This window comes from Brachionichthys hirsutus, chromosome 17, assembly GCF_040956055.1.
Source record: "Brachionichthys hirsutus isolate HB-005 chromosome 17, CSIRO-AGI_Bhir_v1, whole genome shotgun sequence".
NCBI classification, from domain to species: Eukaryota; Metazoa; Chordata; class Actinopteri; order Lophiiformes; family Brachionichthyidae; genus Brachionichthys; species Brachionichthys hirsutus.
Window position 1 is genome coordinate 8,182,777 of NC_090913.1, and position 20,167 is coordinate 8,202,943.

Here is a 20,167-nt window from a genome sequence, read left to right on the forward strand (position 1 = left end):
CCCTCCTGATATGGGATTAGTCTCGATTTTCTCAGTTACTTTAACGAAACAGATTTGAGCTGCTGCTCGGGAGCTGATAAACTCTTGCGTGAAATTCCAATTTTACAGAAGAGAAGTGAAGGGACAATAATAGGCTTTCCCAAATCCCAGGACTTTGATGCGTTTCCACGGCTACGAGGGTCAGGGGTTTTGGCAGCGATGTGTTAAGTTATTACGGTGATTGGTGGCGGTGGCGGCGGCTGGATTGCTCAACAACAGTTACTGCGGCAACTCAGTGACGGGTCTCTTGTGTTTGAGGGTGTCTATGAGAGACAGGACTCCTCGCTTTACGCTGGTTGAGACCCGACGGGACACGGAGTCGCCGGGAGGCGGCGAGCCACAGGCCTTTTGGGAGAGGGGTCTGGCCACCAAGCACTTGTGATACCTCAGCTGAAAGAGAGGAGGACAGAAAAACAGGAAAGGGTGTAAATAACGCAGCTACAGCTGCTCGGTGTACGTCTCTCACTTCACACTCACACTCACACACAGCTGGGCTGATCGCGACAGCGAGTCGGGATCAATAGCAATGATTGATGATTCTAGTCACCGTGAATCATAGTTATAGTCACCATTCATAGTGAGGGAGGGTGTGTGTGTGTGTGTGTGTGTGTCCATATATCTCAAGTTCTGATGTGTGATCAATAGTACAGCCAGCAGTCAACGAATGGACTCACACAGCAGAAACACCACGGAGGACATTCCGGGATGGGACAAAGACGATTATGATGAATTTTCAGCTTTGAAGTTTTGCTTTGTTTTTTGATTAATGTGAATGATTTTAACCTAATTTCAGTATTTCCTGACTGTCTTAACGAATAATACTAGCCTGAATCCATCATGTTACTATTACACACACATTTTCCTCAATTTAACAGGGATGGACTGGACTATCTGACTTTCCTGTCACGCGTTTGTCTCGCTGCGACTCACCATGCAGGCAGCCTGCACAGCTTCAGACACATTCCCAGCGTTGGGCTCGCACCAAAAGACGTGGCAGTCAAAACGATGGCCGCCAGCGTCCATGACGAAGGCAAACGTGTGCACATCACGCCCAACACCCATGAAAGACAGGAAACGAACGCGACACTCCACCAGCACTTCTGCTTCATCCTGGTCAGAAATACATAGAATGGTGTCGCTATGAAACAGGAAGGAAAATAGAGCACTTATAACTGCTTTCAAACGCACTCTTTATAAACAACTGAGATCAGCTTTAAGTTCGTTTTTGGTTTTTTTACACAGCTGAAATCAAAGGTTTTCTCATCCACTGGTGTGGACTGAAACAGGAAGTTGGGGGGTAGTCGTGAGGCAAAGACAGATGCGTGCGTGTCTGACCTTGACTTTGCTGATGGTGACAGTTGCATCTGCCACATTGAGTGCGACTGGAGTCCAGTCCTCTTTGTTGGAAGAACCGATTAAACTCTCTATGGCGCCATTCAGTATGTCCATACCTGCAGCGCAGGATGATAAAACAATTCAGCCAACAGATAAAAAAAAATGATGTTTAACCATCAACCCGGTATCACACTCACCTATTGGTCTGGTCACGGGCAACATTCCAAGGTAGAGCACCTGGAATTTCTGCACCAGCTCTGTCTTAGGTGTGGGAAACTCTGCTGGGGAGAAGCCCCACATGCATTAAGAACAATCCCATAAGAACACATAATAATAATGGATGGTCTGTGTCTTAATATGCAAATGAGTTCATGTTAGCTAGCTACATCGGGGAGCGGGGTTGCTGGTACTTTGCTCTGGTGTGTGTGTGTGTGTGTGTGTGTGTGTGTGCTGAGCAAACTGAGGATCTTCAGTCTTCACCTGGAAGACGTGCAAAGCCTATTGTGATGTCATAGTTGACCTCAAATATGAATGTTGCTTCACAGGAAATATTTTCTGATAGGTGGAGAAAGCAAAAAAAGGATTTTCTTTCCCCTCGTGTCTGTGGCATCTGCATACAAGCCAAATACAGATTTTCATGGAACACAAAATAGCATAAACTTTGTTTATTTACATGAAAACATGAATGTCTCCTGGGACGCATTCTCACTTAGAGTTACGTTTCTTAATTTTGATAAATCATTTTTAGTTTAGGTTCACTTATTGTTCATTTTAATACCAAATGAAAACATTAAAAGAACATTATTTGGATAAGGTCACAATCTCAATGAACAGCTTTTATGTCATACAACAGCACAAAGCAATACTGCATGCTGGGATAAATACACTTGTTTGATTGTGTAATGATGGTATTTGTCCAGGCGGAGAACTAACAGAGCTTATGAAATGTATAAAGCACCAAGAATTCCTTTATTGCACATGTAAACAAAGGCTTGTTTCAAGGAGGCTGTTTATATCTTGGTTTCAGTCTTTGGTCTTTGCTGCATTCACATTCCAGTCAAACCTCACGAGGATCTGTCAGGAAACGGACAAATACCTGACCGGTTGAGAATCTAACAGAGTTTGTTTTAATGGAACCAAACTCACAAAGTGCGAACGGACCCCTGTTGACCGTCTTTAAAGTCCACGGACTGATTTGAATGCCTCCGAAACTGTTAAACCAACAGCAAACTTCAGACCAGGCAAATGACCAGTTTAAATGTGTGCAGTTTACCACACACACACACACACACACCTCACCAAGTGTGTATATATAAGACTTACCTTGTAAAGGGAGATCTAATCCTGCCTGCATCCTGTCCTGGAGAGCGCCTCCCGCCATCGCTTTGGCATTCTTTCGCGCTGTCATTATCTGAAAAGAGAGGGAGAGCAGAAAACATATATATGAAGGCAGAGACACAGGGGAGGAGGGTGACGAGAAAGGAGAGAGAAAAAGGTATGAGGGTGGATAAAAGATGTGAGTCAACACAGACAACTCAGGAAAACCTGGTCCAGTTTTAGGCCAGACAAACAGAACCGGATCACGGGTAAAAGCTCGGCCTGCAGCGTACTTCAGATAAACACATACCTGCAAGCTTTAAGCTAACAAAACAACGAGCACAGAAACAGAACAAAGACACTCCATGTTGAAGTTACACATGAGCATAATCTGAGGAGCTTCTCAGTCTGTCCTTATTTATCCGGTTCTGTATAAAACATCCGTGTTGAATAAAAGTGACTGATAACTGAGCGACTTCAAACTGAATTCCTTTCTGCAACACGCTTTGTTTTTCGGTCAGTTCTCCAAATACGGTAACTGCGGACAATAGGAGTTATAACGGCGTTAAACCTCGACGGCTATCAATGCTTTATCGAGACAAAGGAAAAAGAAAGCCATTTATTTGAAGCGAGTACAGTAAAGAAAGGAGTGTGCCGATTAATCACCATTTCTCAGGTACCACAACCAATAGAGCTGGAGTGCATATTACTGACTGTGTTGTGTACTTTGGAAGTTCTCGTTTCAATGATCAGCACTGGAATTTTTCCACATTTCCCCTTTCAAGCTTAGCCTTGCGTCTCCAGAGCCTGCGTTGACCCGAGCCACTCACCCGGGAGCAGATCTCATGCAGGCTGGTGGCGATGGCTTTGGCTGGCGTGTCACACCGGAAAACGTGGCATTTCAGAATCCTGGTGTTTTTATCCCGTGCCACGTAAGCAAAGTCCCTGAGAGAGAGGAAATCACAGGGTGAATGAATGAGGGCTTATTGCTCTAAGTTCAGGTACCACTTGGAGGCCGATAAACAACGACGCTACAGTAATGTGTGGTCTCGGAGACGGATTAGCGATGGACTGACCTTTATCAGTCTGATGAATACTGGACACAGTCTCACACACACACACGCAAACACGCAGGTCGATGGGCGCGACAGATCAATAAGAGCACCGCGATGCAAGATGGAGCTGAATGAGTGACAACAGGGAAGAACTTTCCCCCCTGGGCGCTCCGGAGCCGAACACAATTTAAGTGAGGCGAATAGAAGGAATGAAGAGGAGAAAGACAGGAAATGGAGGGAAGATGAAGATGTAGAATAAGAATTAAGCACAGCTGCACCAAATTAAACTAGTAAATCTCTCTCTCTCTCTCTCTCTCACACACACACACACAGATTTATGTCATCAGACTTGTACATAAAATCTGTCTAAATAATTTCCTTCAAGATTTGCGTTGCTACATACCATGCATTCACAAACTCAAGCCTGAGGGTTAGCAACATTTTTGAGCCCAGCCTCTTGAAACTCTCCTAGATTCCTATTTGTGTGTGTGTGTGTGTGTGTGTGTGCGTGCGTGCGTGCGTGCGTGCTTAGAAATTGCTTGTAGACACAGAAGGATAGGGGAGGTCACCTTCACTTCCTACATTTGTGAGGGTTTGCACATATAATGCGAGAGAAAAATGAGACGCAGAGGAAATTAAACAATAAGGAATGGCAGAGACGATGAGAAGATTCCGTAGGGATTTAAGGAAGGAATGTGTTTACCTCTCTCTGTGTCCAAGGAAAGCAAGGAAGGAAAAAAGGACAGTTAAACCAGCAGAAGAACGATCAAATACAGCAGGCTAGTAAACATGCTTCTTTCCTTCAGCAGAACCACCAACAAGAACAGCCTGTAGAGCATCTGAATATATGAGAGTATTTCTGCGAGTATGCAGGGCAGGATTAACTACTACTGCAGATAACACGTATTTAAGATTAAGGTAAAATATGAAAAAAAAGGCAAAAGTATCAAGAATAAAAGAGAGGAAGGATGTTTAGTAAACCATGGTTTGTTTTTCTGAATGAAATAGATGAAAGGAGTTGGGACTTTAAAAATCCACATTCAAAAATACAGCAAGACAGAGAAACAGACATTTAAGGAATATTATGACAAGAAAAGTGAAACGCTGGGAGAGGAAAGTAGAAATGAACTGCAGGAATGTTCAAAATAAACATACAATTGTAAACATGAAAGAAGACAGAAACACCCGGATGAGGACAGAAGATAAAAGTCAGAGAAAGGGAAGGAAGAGATGGAGAAAAAAAAAAAAAAGGGGTGACATCTCAATTCAAATGGAATCTGATCATCGTGCTGACACCCAAGAAAATGTCAAGGTTGAATCTGTAATCTCTATAATGAGTTTCATGACACATGAGGAGCGGGAGCGGCACCGGGGTATCGTTCCTATAACGGAGTGACTGCGTGTCACAGAGGGGGGGGGACAAGCTCCCACTCAAACTACATCTCTGATTCCACATCATCTCCAACCAACAGTCCATCCACGCGACACAAATAAAAACTAATCGTAAAACAGCAAAGATGCGCATTAAAATGATGCTGCGCTTAATTTATCATTATTGTAATACACAGTATATAAAGTAAGAAATGTGGAGTTCATGGTTCAGTGTTCTTAACTCTTCTTTTTCCAAACACCAGATCCACATTAACCTGATTCTTTTCCTGTGTCTTATATTTGCAGTTGGCGTCAGTCCGTTTCATTAAACCTCCACACATGAACCCACATCCACTCACGTTCCTGATTAGCAGTAACGTGCACACTTCACAACGACTTTAAGAATCCGCGCAAACCACCTGCTCAGCAACAAATCCTGTAGACCTGATCATTCATGTCTGTCAAACGGCTTTCCTTTTTCTGCTACTTTACAATAAAGCGAAACGATAAAAGGTGGTGCTTTGACATGCGAGACAAATAGTATGCAGCAATATACTCACACCGTTTTGTTCTCTTTTAGATGGTAATTATGTCACTCTTTAGAAGCTCGTGCCAATAATTCCTGTTGATGCTGCGAGCCTGCAAACGCACTCCTCAACCGCTACAGTCAGTGAACACTAACCATACCTTCCCCTCTGGCAGCTTCATCCCTCTCTCCCTCTCTTCTGCCACCCTCGTCCTCCTCCCACCTCCCCCCCTCCCATCCTCTCACTGCTGCGGCTGAGGTAGTCGCTCCGCCCAAACGCTCCAGCTATAGGTGGACGCGGATCGTAGCATTAAAGGCCAAGTGATTGGGAAGCATGTATTCATGTTAACTGACAGGAAGATCTTTTCATATAAAAACACTGAAAACATGCATCCGTGTGTGTGTTGCGTGCGTGTGTGTGTGTGTGTGTGTTGTGCATGTATCACCAGCTTCCATTTTTCTACCTTCATTAGATGCACTCATTCCTATGCTTAATAGATTCTAAGATACACCAGATGCCATCCTGTCTGGTTCCCAACACCCAGCTGTGCCTGGTAACCTGCATTTGTTCTCACCTCATGCATTCAGCAGCAGTGCAAAGCGCCCTTTACTGGCTGCCTACAGCACTACTACACCGTGCTTGACTGAAGTGTCATTTTAGCCGTCGAGCGAGTGTCAGACGGTTGTGATGCGTGTAGCACGTTGGCTTTAACTTACAACTTCCGGACTACCGAACCTCGGAGCTGTGCGAGTCAATCCGTTTATTGCCTGGCGTCATTTTGACTTTTTTTTTTCATGAGGCCAGTGTTGCTGATCTCAGCCGAGGCGATATCAAGGGAGAGATCATTCAGGTGGGGATTTATGGTAAAAGATAAATTAAAAATAAAATAAATTAATTAAACTTTCATTAGCATCCCTTCATGATCAATCGTTAGCTCCCTTGAAAAGCAGAAGCCGCACTGATCCCAGAAGGGTTGTTGATAACACTGGAACATTCACACGATGGAGAAGTTAAAGATGATTTAGATTAGAGTACGGTTTGCATTCGGAGAAAAACAATCTTACACATTTATAATTGATCACTCATGATTTGTTCTCGGAGAAAAAAAAGCAGTGTGGTTGCCACGCTGACAAACCTGCCGTTGTCCCGGCCAACGCCCCAGACCCGGATACTCGCAATTGGCTGAGAGTGAAGCACACTGCGGTCCATCGGGTCGACCAGGTTCAACATATTATTCTCCAGCAGCAGATACATGTCCTTCCCCTGAACACACACACACGCACACAAAAACACTTTGTCAAATGCAATCACAAAAACATATTGCACTTATTTCCCAAAGCTCCTTTCAAGGTCAACTTTTTTTTAAAATTGCTAATAAAATGTATTCAACTGTGTGTGTGTCCCAATAAAACCATATTTAACCCTAAAACAGGAATGAAACGTCATTGAAAACGGTCAAAGGTCTCCCTCTCTGTTCTGTCACTTCAGATTAAACACAGCCACTGCAGGAAGAGGAAGACATGCTCCACTTTCCTCCGCTCCTCTCACTGTGTTTATGAAAACGGTTAGCACCGACTAGATTCTCTTCATCTCTCCTTTGCTCCGCCTGTATCTTTTAATACATTTTCCTGGTTTTCTGCAAATATATAAATGCATTCCCAACTACTACTTAATTTACACGCAAAAAAATACACAAACATCACCTCTCCCCAGATGCCAACAGTGTCTCGGATGTCGTTCTTGCAGTAGGACAACTGTCGGATGCAGTTGTTGACAGCAACGCTACTCTTCCCAGGAGCCAGGTCCTCTTCACCCATCTCCACCCATCCCAAAGAGCGCACAGCAAAGCACTGGATGCACACGGAAAATATGCAAACAAATTATTATACGCACAGGCTTGTACTTTAGACTTTAGTAAGGGTTCAAGATCATGACGTGACCTAAAGTGACAACCACATGACGTTTAAACGAGCAAACGTCCAAAAAAGATGCTGGAGGTTGAGCCAAATTCTACTTGAACTGACTAAAAATGAGAACATAGATTAACAGATGAGGACAAGAGAGCATGTTTGATATAAGAACTGAAAAAGAGAGAAGCCTGGGGGTATCCTGATCAAGTACTCATTTTATTCCAGCAGTCCATTCAGAAAGTTCTCCGCAGAGTATAGAGAACTGAGATGAAAGAGGGACTGATAATCGACAGTGACGTTGTTACGTTGAATTTTTACTGCAATCATCCATTCAGCCATCCTTACGAACGCCCACACAGCTTTGACACCTTGTCTTTTAGCATTGCAGCATTCTGCTGTAGTTTGAGACAGACTAACTCTGTGTCAGATCAGATATATAATTAATTTGTTCTAATGTTTAATTAGCTTGATTTTAAATTCATGCACCAGTACACCTTTGCATTGACATTTGCGGGTGGCAGTATCACCCATTAACATGCCATTCTGCTGAATAATATGTTTTACTGACAACTCATTAAAACGTAATTGTCTTATGTGAAGCTGAGCTTTGAATATTTAACAGCTCGGTAACATATTCATGCGTGAAACTGACGTGTAGTTCCAGGTCTCACCACTTGGAGGGAGTATTGGTTTAAGATCAAACAGCTACAGAAGTCTGAAGTGCCTTTAGGCACTATAACAGCAACTTAAGTGCTGGATATAATTATAATAGTTTTTATACACTAAAAAGGTTGCTTGAATGACACAAAACCACATTTTTAAATTAACTGCAATAGATATGAATAATCAATAACAGATGAACAGAAGAACAAAGGAGACCATGACTTTTCTGTGTCAGCATCAAACACCATGCAGACGTGCGTCATGCAGGCCTTGAACCTAAGACAGCTTCATAAAAACGCTCCTTGCCTTTGCTTCTGGGTCATTGTTGACATTGCTGGACTCCTCGTCTTCCACTGCTGGATGGTTCCTGGCCAAAATGCAGGATGTCATAAATGATTAGAACGAGTCATTATCAGCATTGTGTTCATTAGCTGCTTTGTCAACAGGGCTCGTGTCCTGTGTGTACAGGTAACAGGCAGCCATTACACTAATATAGAGCCCAGAGGCATTTCCTGGGTAGAAGCACTAACTTTCTGCTTTGTCCGACACAATTTAACTCCAATGATGATTGAAAGCAAGATTAGAGAAACCAGGGGCACAAAAAAATAGCAAACCGCGTGATGTTCCATCATCACGCTGTCGCATCAAAAATCCATCCACAGATCTATAAAGTAGTTTGATTTTTGTGTTTGCTTGTGTGTGTGTCTGTCTGGTGTTTCACCTAAGCTTAAGTGATGCGTAGCGCAGAGTGGCACCCTCAAACTCCTTCAGACTGGGGTCAGGGTTCACCGTGGCTGCTTGAAGGTCCTGGTGGACACAGGCGACGTCACAAGAGTGTGCAAAATGACATTGACTAAACTCCATAGCTTTGGTCAAAAGGCAGCCATAATTAAAGCCCCTTTCACACCTGACCTGTAAAATTACCTGAAGATAACACACGCAGGTGTCCTACATGAAGAAAAGGATTGCTCCCACAGGACATAATTATACCAGACAGATAAAACTGCCTGCAATTGTCATCTATAATGAATGAATGTTTTTTTTTTTCACTCAATATTTGCTAGGTGCTACCGCTGAAAGCGAGAGTTTATGAATGCATGATGACATTAAACTGAAATAGCTTTAATACTGGCTAAGAACATAGTTCTTCATGTGATTTTCATAAACTGAAATGTTCCATCAATCTACAAAATGTCTGTGTAAAGCTAGGCTTTCAAGTTTTAACACTACACAGATCTGATGTACAGTATATAACTGAAATAACATTAAAGAATGTTACAGGCCATGTGAGAGCAGGGCTATAAAGGACACAGACCTAGCAGAAACCAAATGTAAGACACATTTTTACCCCCCTCCCCATGCATCCAAAGTGTGGGACAAATGGAGAAATGACTGTAGTGTTATGTGTAACGGGGCATGCCACATAGGGGAGAAAACGTTAACATGTACACACTCTGTGTGTGGAAACGCATTCGGATCTGTGACAGCAGTGAGGAAGAACAATACGTTCGCCATATAAATAAAGACAGGAACAGATTGTTTAGTGTGTTGCTGCTGCCAGATAATGGATGTTGCACAATGAGTTGGGTCAAAATGCTGCCGTTGGTGCAGTTACCTTTATGTTCAAGCATCAGCCAAACATGCTTTTCCCTATAGGCAGTGAATTTCTAGCACATAATGCGTAAATGCAGAAAGGCTTGAACGGTGGGCATGGGTAGACCGGCGCGTGATTCGTGGACGCTGAATGCATTATATACTTGCCTTCCACACTTCACTATCAATCTTTCCGCCAAAATCACTCCACACCTGCTTCTACGTCAAGTGTTAAAACACACACAGCGGTGGGACAGAGATTTGGGGTCATAGGTGGGAGGGGAGCGAAGAAAGAAAAGAACAAGGCTGTTAGCTACCTAGCTCGCTGCAACCTGAGTGCTTGTTGCAACGAGGAGCGACACAGCAAAACATTTCTAAATGAAAAGCTGTTAATCAACAATTTCAAATGTTTCTTTCTCTTATTGAACGTTCACCTCCATACTGAAGAACAATCGATTAGTACAATGCGAGTAATACGGACATGGAGTACAGTCAGTGCTTAATGAGTCGGACGACTGAACTTATCATGGTTAATATGAGTAGAACGTTTGGTGACGCTGGTACATGGAGTTTGCTCCAAACAAAAAACTATTATGAATGGACATTCAAGTGATTTCATGGTTAGGTTAAAAATAAAATCCCACTAAAGTGGATCATAATATAAACTAATCCGTGTTTGGTTCTACTTTCCTGTGTATGCAGGAAACAATGCTGAAGTCCTTTATTGCATTGGTCTCAGGGAACCGCTATAACCTTACATACGGTATGTGCCGAAACAAAGAGCCGCCATTGTGTGAGAGTAGACAAACCCATAAAAGAGCACCGGTACACACACTCAAACAGATGTTGTGTGTTCCCTTTTCTTCTACATGTGCCACTAACACTTATACACACATTAGAATATATAAAACATGTAGAAGGAAAGCCTTTAAGCTATCGACCCAAAAGAGAGGAGGAAGAGGAAGGGGAAAGGTAACAGGACGTGGGAAAGCTTCGTCCTACCTTGTCCTCGTCTTCGTGGTGTTGAGAATCTGGCATCCCCTGTAGAGACGTGGAACGAGGCTACGGAGAGAAAGACGGCGAGGCCAGAATCTCACTAAAAGCATCAGCAGGTCAGTCAGTCTGGATGTGACTGATGGAGATTCTGGGATGTATATCAGTCAGCATCAATCCATTCTAACGGACTCAATATTTTATCTGCATAACACTCGGTATCAATGTCCTTCCCCCCCTCTCAGTATCACTCCATCAATCTATGTGATTGGCTGATTGATTGACTCAGCGCTCTTGTGTTCCAGTATTCTGCATCTGGACTGGATTATTGATATCTTTTCCTCGGTGTCACCGTTTTATTGCATATTTCTGCCAATACTCCAAAGGCAGCACAAAAACGCTGTCCTGTCTAAAATGATAACGCACGCATTATAAAAAGTACAAAGAAGCCGAACAAACTTTTATTCGTTAACTTACAAAGTAGCAGCTGTTGACAAATCCACACGTGGCGAGAGAGGGCTCGTGGCTGGAGAGCGGTTCCACTGAGCTATCAGAGGTGGTGCTGCCCGAACGGGGCGATGCCCTGTAAAAGATCTCTGCCTGACACGACTACAAGCACACAAAAACACACACAAACACAAAGTCAAACTGCTTAGAACAGGGGTGGGCAAACTTTTTGACTCGCGGGCCACAATAGGTTCTAAAATTTGACAGAGGGGCCGGACCAAGAACAGATGGATGGAGTGTTTGTGTGAGCTAATATAAATGACACATGAAAGCGAATGCATTAAAGGATTTGGCCTTTTACAGGTAGCATTACAGGGAAAAGGTCAAAAAATGAGGTTTAATTATAATACAATTATATTTAATGATATAATTTGGACAAGTTCAGCGGGCCGGATTAAAAAGACCAACGGGCCGCATATGGCCCCCGGGCCTGGGTTTGCCCATGTCTGGCTTAGAACAATACACCGTTTTATAATCTGAATTCATAGTAGCATAATTTGGTTTTCTGAAGGGATAAAACATAGAGAATACTAAATCACTGACGTCTTCTTCTAAATTAGAGGTTTTCCTGTCCCTGTAAATGCTCTGCATTGTTATTTACTTCCTTGCATTTCTTTTGATATTTAACGGGGAAGCGAGTGAATCATCTCCTCGCATCAATGATTTTTTTTTTTGACTTTACTGACCCCGACCGCTGCCAGAATGACTACCATGATTCAAACCATCCTGGGGGGGGGGGGGGGGTTCTGTTTGAGATGTGTCTGGGCTACTTCTGCCACTCACCTCGTGGTCGGGAGTGGGTGATGGGCTGAGTGAGCCCGAAGAGTGTTTACGTGGCGTAGAGGCCGTCTGGTCTCCCAGGGACTGGGACTCCGTCTGTCCAGGGGCGGCCGGACGGGCGGCCGGACGGGCGGCAGGCCTTTCCCACTGGGTGGCTCCGGTAGGAATATGCCAGTAGTAGATACCGGCCATATCTGTGATCTCCTTCCATCCTGGAGGCAGATCAGGGTCCGTCTGAAATGACTGCTCACTCCAGATATCTGAGTGGATAAACACAGACATGTGGACGGTTTATGGATAGCTACAGGGAAAGATTCATAAAGCTGATCCTGTGACTGGGAACAAACTGATGTTTCTTCATCCACACGCACTGACTATAGTGAACAGAATGTAGCGCTGATTGGGATTATCAGCATCTGCTGCGGTTTAACGGCTGCATCTGTCCAACGGACCCACGCAGGACGCAAGACAGAGGGCGTTCAGAGAGGGCGCACTTTCAACCACGCAGCAAAGTTTCACCTAAAGGGAATGGCTTGATCCTCACATCATGAATCCTTGACAGAGAAATCAGTTGCACATTGGTCTCGTTATTTACTGCTTGTTGTTCAAGTAGAACTATATTTCACTCATGGCGGTTTTCTTTTGGTTTTGGCTCAGTATCTTTTGAAGACTTGTCAAACATTAAACCAAACTGACTCAGCAAAATTTCAGCTACACAATTTCATTTTAGTTTCAAGTCTGTCGCAAATCTATGCGAGCAAAAATCTGGCAACTGCCCAATCGCCTGCAATTATATAAGAAAAAGAAAGAAAATTCTGAATCCAAATGATGATCTGACTCAATAGATTGTTGCTTGGGCCATCCTACCTCACCAAAAGCATCATCTAAATCTTTTAATACGTTTTTGAGGAATCTTTCTGACAAAAAAAAAAGCTAGCTCATCATTGCCCCATCCTAAATTCAACCATCCTTTTCTGTGTTCTATGTGTAGTATTTGATTGTGCCTGTGTTTTCCACGGACAAATCATGATTGGCTTTAGCCAGGTTTAAGTTCACTTACAAATAAAATCTTGGTTGCTGTACATGGACTACTGCATCCACTTACATCTATATATTTAGTGTATTTGTACTGGCTCTGTTCTCATGGACCCATACAAGACTGAAACTGTGTTCTCCCAGCAGATGGCAGCAGCAGTACAGAGAGCAGATGGCTGCTGCCGATACAAGCAGAGGAAATGCAGCAGTTGAAAATAAACACACAAATCCTTTGTTGAGATGGAATCAGAGCACGTTTAAGAGTCATCTGATCTAAAAGTGGAACCACACAGTCACGCACAGTCGCACACAAACAGAGAAATAGTGAGGGCATCTTTGTGTACGTGAAGCTGATTTAGCATTAGCATGAAGCGGTGTAGAAAGTCATTATGGTGATGCTCGTTCTGAGACTGACGAGGGGATGCTGTGTGCAGCTGTGTGTGAGGTTGCACAGCTCTTAGCGTGCTAGGTGCTGATGAAGCACAACCCATGGGCCTGTCGCCACGGCAGCAGGACATATGTCATCGTGACTGGGTCAGTCCAGAATGAAATGGAATTCACGCACACACCCACACACACACACACACTGGTAAGTAATTTTATTAGATTGAGTCTTATGCTATCTAATGGACAAGAAATCAGTCACAAAATATATATATATATATTTTTGCCACAAGCAGACATCTCTTATTTTATTAAAACTACTTTGGAGGAGAAACATGGAAAGCAGTGCCTTCTGGGAGTTGCCGTTTTTCACAAGGAAAAAGAAATAGGTCAAAGCTTATAAAACGACAATGAAGATAACCTGAATGTGTCTTGATGTGAATATGGAGAAATATGGTGTCTCAGAAATTGTACCAGTATGAGCTAAACAGAATACCGAATGAGGATTAAAGCAACGGGGGGGAGGGGGAGGCGGAAGGGGAGCCGTGCGTCGCTTGGTGTGGGTAAAGCATGTCCCAAAGTTTTCCTGCGTCACCCGTGGCACCGTGTTTAGCATGGAAATGAAGGGAAAAGAAGCCCAAGCATGCTAACACAGAGGCTAACACAGAGGCTAACACAGAGGCTACCACTGGCGTGCAGCAATGCAGCTCATAACAGAGTGCCAAAGCAGAGCTACGTAGCAATTAGCCTATGATAGCCTCCGTTAGTGTGCAGCTCTGTGCCAAGCAGAGGCTGAGGGGGAGGGAAGACATAAACACACACACGCATACGGTACCATGAACAAAATGATGCACAGACACCCACACGTACACGCACAGCAGGCACAGACCACAGTTTCTGAGGACAGCATCACGACAGCGACAAACTTCATCTCACGCAGAGGAAGACACACACTCATAGTCCTTTGCTTAAGCTCACGGTCACAGACGCACACACCAAAACTCGAACCCCACACTGGTTTACAGCCAACTCTGACAGACGCACCTACCCTCGCAATTGACAATCACAATGGCCAGCATGTAGTCTTTCCCCAGCATCATAGTTATCTAGCTGCTTTTCACACAGCGAAAGCCACTGCTAGTGGAGCCACGGAGAAACCCGGACAGGGATTAAAAGAGAAAGAGCGAGAGGCAAGAGAGGGTGAGGAGAAAAGGAGAGAGAGACACACATTGAGGCAGAGAGGCGGCAAGAACATGATGCAAAACGAAACGCAGAAAAACGGGGATGGAGCAAGAACATTACGTGTGATGTTCTGTAGCGCCACCGTCTGAGGTATGATGGTCATTTCTCCCTCCTGTATCTGGAGCGCCGACAATGTCAACAACTTAAGACTGACCTGCCCTGCCTGACCTAAAATAAGCAATACATATAAATAAAGTATAGGATCCTGCTCTATGAGGAAGAGTAGAAGCAGGAGAAGAGCAAAAAATAGAATAAAATAAATAAACAATGGACTTCCATGCTGCTGTACTACATATATCCACATTCAGCTTCGTGTTACAATGCATGCCATTGCATGATAGAGCCCATTTTAAAGACCTCCCTCAAACTCAGCAAGTGTGTCTGAGTGCGTTTCGATTCCTGTGTGTGAAAGCGGTTTCGTACTAGCACGCTAACCCACAAAGCCCACTATGTCTTTACTAGAGACAGAAACTCAAATCCGTATCACTGATCCTTGTCCCATACATGGACACACTGACTGACGCAAAGATCCCAAGATGATTTTTATCAATTCAGAATGTCATTTTGGACAAAGACAAGCAGGAGGACAAAATGGCACATTTAAAAGCATGTCCTAGGGAGGCAGCAACAGCAAAGCGACGCATAAATGTCCAGCAGGACGAGCTGCAGGACAATCAGTGAGATGAAATACATAGATGCTCAAAGGCCGCACATCAAAAGGGACGGAAAGTCGCCACGGGGAGAGACACAAGAACAAAGAGCAATGCTGCATCCCTCTCAGGCTGAAGGTTACGGCCCAGCTCAGGTCAGAGGTCAAGGCTACTGCTTCAGCGCAGACAGACAGGTTTCTTCCTACTGCATTTGTAAGTTAAAAATAAAAGCAATAAAATAAATAAAATAATAAAAATCAGTCATTACAAATTAGACCTAAACTACTAATCTCTTGATTCAATACTGTCAAGATTGGATCCAGATTTGATTCAGAATTAATTCTCGGTAGACTGAATAGATACGAAGCCCTACTTTTCCTGTCCTCCAGCAACCATTCAAATATGTGTTATAACCCGAACCCAAAACAAATGAAACAATAAAGAACAAAATCAACAATCTCAGACAGTCGGCACATTGCATCAAAAAGGCCAATGGATCCAAGTGATGGCACAACTACAAGTACGCTTGGAAGTCAAACACCCCTTGTGTGTGTGTGTGTGTGTGTGTTAGTTTGAAGGTTTGGGATTACAAGGGAATTTCCTGTCTCAGAGGGATTCTGGGATATTTTCTGGAGGGTTTATTATTTTTGTTCCAGGAATGCCTGAGTCCAGTATCCAGCACACATACTTGTTCATTAGAAATGGAAACATGTCACCAGCACGCCAGTTTACTTTACTGTTAAGGTCAACTTTTTGCAGTGTGTGTTGTGCTGTCGGCGTGTATACCTGTCTCCTCTGGGGAGTTGCTCTCCTGGGACAGTGTGGTCCAACTCAACTCCTCATCGCTGGGGTTCAAATTCTGGATGCGGTTCAAAGCACAGTCGGTTTTTGCGCCTGTCCTTCGGTCCTTCTTTGTCTCTGGAGAGGAGGAGGAGGAGGAGGAGGAGCAGGAGGCCACGGAGAGAAGGGGCATGTCCTCCGGGCTGGTTAGCCTGGGTGGGGAGGGAGGAGGAGGCACTGGAGAGTCCTTGATCAACTTAAGGAGCTCTGGGCCTGAAGAAACGTTCTGGTTCTTCTCATGAGTCTCACTTTTTATCAACAGTAAAGGCTTCTTCTCCTCGTTCTCTGGCTCCTCCTCTACGAGCTCATCTCCATCTTCTTCAATCTTCATCTTTGATGTTATTTCCCTCTCGGACAGAATGCTAATATCGTCGCTCTCCTCCGTCTCGACATTAAAGTCGAATCCCAGCTCTGTTGCGTTCCCGTTCCGTTTGAGGTCTAAAGTCGTGTTAATGTTGCAGTCGGCGTCCGATCCGGGTTTCTGCTCTGGCTCTGTAGCATCATTCGAGTCTGGGAGCAGTTCAACATCCGGTTTAGTGACGTCACCTTCCCGGTCATTATTGGTGAGCGTGTGACTGTCATGCTCCTCAGCCGTGTTGACATCGATGCCATCCGCTGTTCCCAGGTCAGTCGGGCCAGAGCCGGTCGTGTTTTTGTTGTGATCCTGACCTGTTTTACGAAGCTGATTGACTCCATTCTTGGCTAGTTTGGGATTGCTGGGGGTTGAGCATTGTGATGTGGGGGAGGATGGTGATGATGGTGATGATGGTGATGATGATGGAGCCACCTCTCCGAGGCCCATGGCTGATTGGATACTGGTAAATGCATACTTTTTGCGACATTTTGGAGGCGTGTCAGAGCCCTGTTTGATGACATCACTGCTGAGTCGCTGGTTGTGTGAGGAGCAAAGGTTGAGTGAAGTGGGAGGTGAGGGAGCAGGTCCATTGTGATTGGTCATATCTACCGCCATCATCGTGGCAAAAGACCGATCACCTGGAAGACAAAGATACAATTAGATACTATAATTATAATCAGGTAAAATATTAAATAACTGGGAAAGCACTCAGAGAGCGCAGACCTCCGCCGAGCAGCTCATTCCCCTCCTAATTGGATTCATACCATCCACATGATAATCTGGATCATCATCAAAAGGTTCTAAATTGTTCTCGGTATCTTTATACACCAACCACGTAAAGTAAAAGTGAATCGGTGTTGATGTGTATTCGTGTTTTTGAATCCATAAATGGGCTTTTCAATGTTAAAATGTAATATTCTTACTGACTCCATTCTGGTAACATTCAGTCCCCCCCCCCCCCCCACCCCCACCCCCCACCCCACATCACCAGAGGTTTAATCAGACAGAGTTCTGACGCCACCTTTAACCTCCCATTGTAAAAACATCAGTGAACATTTTTTAGAGTACTTCCCACACAGTTTTGGTGCTGCAAATCCTTGCAGATACATTCATACATAAATATAGTACATAAAACACACACTACTTATTCCTGTTTAAGTAATGTCTGCTAAAGAATACAGAGACCAGATGTTTCATGAAAGCCACAGGCATGGTAGGGAGGCGAGAATGAATTGAGAGAAGGGTTAACACATAGTTGGTTATGAGAACTGCTGACGGCGACAAAAATATAGGATCAAATTGCCATCTTTGTCCATGTCAGTGTGGATTTAAACCCCCACCGGCAACTGCAGAGCAGGGATGAACATTCTCAGCATGATGGAGGTGAATATGGGAGTGCATTCCAACCAGACTGAACACAGACAACATGCGTAAAACCATGCGTGCATGCAGGCTCTACCTGACAAGAGGCCAGTCATCGATAGTCCCAGACGCAGTTCAGGGTTCAGTCGCGTCAGCTACAGATCTGAACACCACAGCGGGGGGGGGGTACAAGAGCCATCAGCGGAAGAATGCTGAGAACACGCAATGCTTCATTGGTTGCATTCAGGCCACATTTATCAACAAGGAACCAAACTAGAGCTGGATTCTGGGACTAGAGCACCATAGACAGTCAAATTATAGAGGATGCATTCAGAGCCATTCACAGGGAAGTAATGAACTGTTTGAATCCCCACAGTTCATCCATATTCTAGACCGACAGACAAATACATACGAAGACGGAACAACTTCTAAAAGATTGGAGGGTACGCAACCTTAAAAACACGTCAACTGAAAAAACGGTTACCAGATAAGGATTGTGGGAAATTCCAAGATGGGAGCACGTCCATACTGAAAGTCAGCGGGTCTCCTGTCACAAGGGCTTCACTGAAGGAGCAGCGTCCTGGGGGGGGGGGGGGGGGGGCGACAAGAAGCAGGATTAATGAGTGAGGAAGAGGGAGGGGTGAATGGACACAAACGTTTTTTGACCGGACCATCATAAACATAACACAACAGGAGACTTGTAATCCAACATTCTCTGCATTCCAACAACTATTTCTCACACACACACGATTTGTGTTGCGCCACAACACCTCTAGAGAGAATGATAATAAGCACAGTTACCCTAAAAGTCCACTGACCCCCCACTGAGGGGCTGGAAAACCTGCTTGCCTGCCTCTCCTCTTGTTCTTCCCCTGCTTCAGTTTAATGTTCACACGTTACACTTTATTCCCTTCTTCTTTGAGTCTTTAATTTCAACGAAAAGCCCGACCACACAGACACTCGCAGACGTGTCTTTCACATTATTCTTTGAGCCTAGCAGACAAAAAGGCTGTAGAATTTTCAGAATTCATGGCGGCTGCAGTGATTTGCATGAAAAGTGAAGCGATTAAAAGCGGCCGTGAATTCAGAAAACAGCTCTCGCCCAGTGGACGCCATCTTTCACACAATCAAAACCGTTTAAGTCCTTCCCCTGTCGAGCCGACTTCCTTTTTGGGGAGTGTCTGAAACGAAACCTGTGTTAAATAACATGGAAGAAAATAAAGTGCTATGCGAACTAGCCCCGCTGCATCGCACATGGACAATGACAAAGTGGAATGCACTGTTGCATTCTGGTAAATCTACACAACATACTAAAGAACGGTTTACACTGAGGCAGTTCTCTGACATAACAAACAGCCGGTCCGTCGAGTAGCTGACTGGTAAAAAAAAGAAAAAACAGTAAACATCTTAAGAACCGCTGTATAATCTTGACCTCAAACCAGCTGTGTGTAACGCCGTCTTTTCACTGATAGTTTTGGCAACGGCCACATCTAAGCTATCATGAAAGAAGCTGGTTTAAAACCTGTGGGTCACTTTCAGTCTCCAGGAATCACGATGTTATGAAAAGACAGATTGATCAGGGGGGGGGGGGGGGTTAGTCACTGAATAAATGCACAACAGAGTAAGACACAGACGCAAGTATGAAGCAACACTTCAGGATTAAAGCTGCAGAGACAAGGAGAACGAGAGCATGAAGCTGCCAAAGACAATAACAAAACTAGAATTCTGATAAATGAACTCACAAAAACAGAGATAAACAAAAAAAAACACACACATTATGTACCACACAACGCACTCAGTGACTTGAATCCTGCCGCAACAAGCCTGCATACTTGGGACCGTGTTGGTGTTCGCCTGTGAGAGAAAGTATTTGTATGTTTGTATGAACGGGAGTCTTCACTGAAAACACAAGCAGCAGGAGGTTAGCAGGTCAAAGGTTGAAAGGTTTCGATGACATTCCATGTCAGGAGGGAACTTGGTGAGGAGTTGATTAACTGGGATCAGGGTATTTATATGGTTAAAAGCTTAACATGACCTTTAACCTCACAGCAGCGTTCAGTCCAAACGGTCTGAATATGGGACGGAACGATAGAGGCTGCGGAGGCGCTTTTGGAGCCACAGCAGCCATGAAGGGCTTTTTGCGGGCCTCTGCTGTGGGCGAGGGGGGGTCTAGACATAATTACAGAGGCCGTCCTCTGTGGGCAGGCTA

At 44.3% G+C, this 20,167-nt stretch overlaps 1 protein-coding gene across 1 annotated transcript; it reads right to left on the reverse strand.

Moving 5' to 3' along the window:
* Positions 1-258: 258 nt before the first annotated feature.
* On the reverse strand, positions 259-18,074 carry apbb2b (amyloid beta (A4) precursor protein-binding, family B, member 2b). The gene is made up of 16 exons (XM_068750659.1): positions 18,056-18,074; positions 16,188-17,234; positions 12,094-12,350; positions 11,281-11,412; positions 10,813-10,872; positions 9,979-10,029; positions 8,939-9,024; positions 8,524-8,584; positions 7,348-7,494; positions 6,780-6,907; positions 3,522-3,636; positions 2,698-2,785; positions 1,572-1,655; positions 1,375-1,490; positions 970-1,149; positions 259-429 (listed from the first exon to the last, which is right to left on the reverse strand). The coding sequence occupies exons 1-16, from the start codon at positions 18,072-18,074 to the stop codon at positions 259-261; spliced, it is 2,742 nt and encodes a 913-aa protein (XP_068606760.1).
* Positions 18,075-20,167: the final 2,093 nt, after the last annotated feature.

Bases quoted from the DNA above. Each gene is read 5' to 3' on its own strand.
- apbb2b (XM_068750659.1), bottom strand. The intron at 11,413-12,093 runs GTGAGTGGCAGA...GTGTGCTTGTAG, and splicing joins CACCCACTCCCGACCACGAG to TCGTGTCAGGCAGAGATCTT. The intron at 8,585-8,938 runs GTGAAACACCAG...CATTTTGGCCAG, and splicing joins TACGCATCACTTAAGCTTAG to GAACCATCCAGCAGTGGAAG.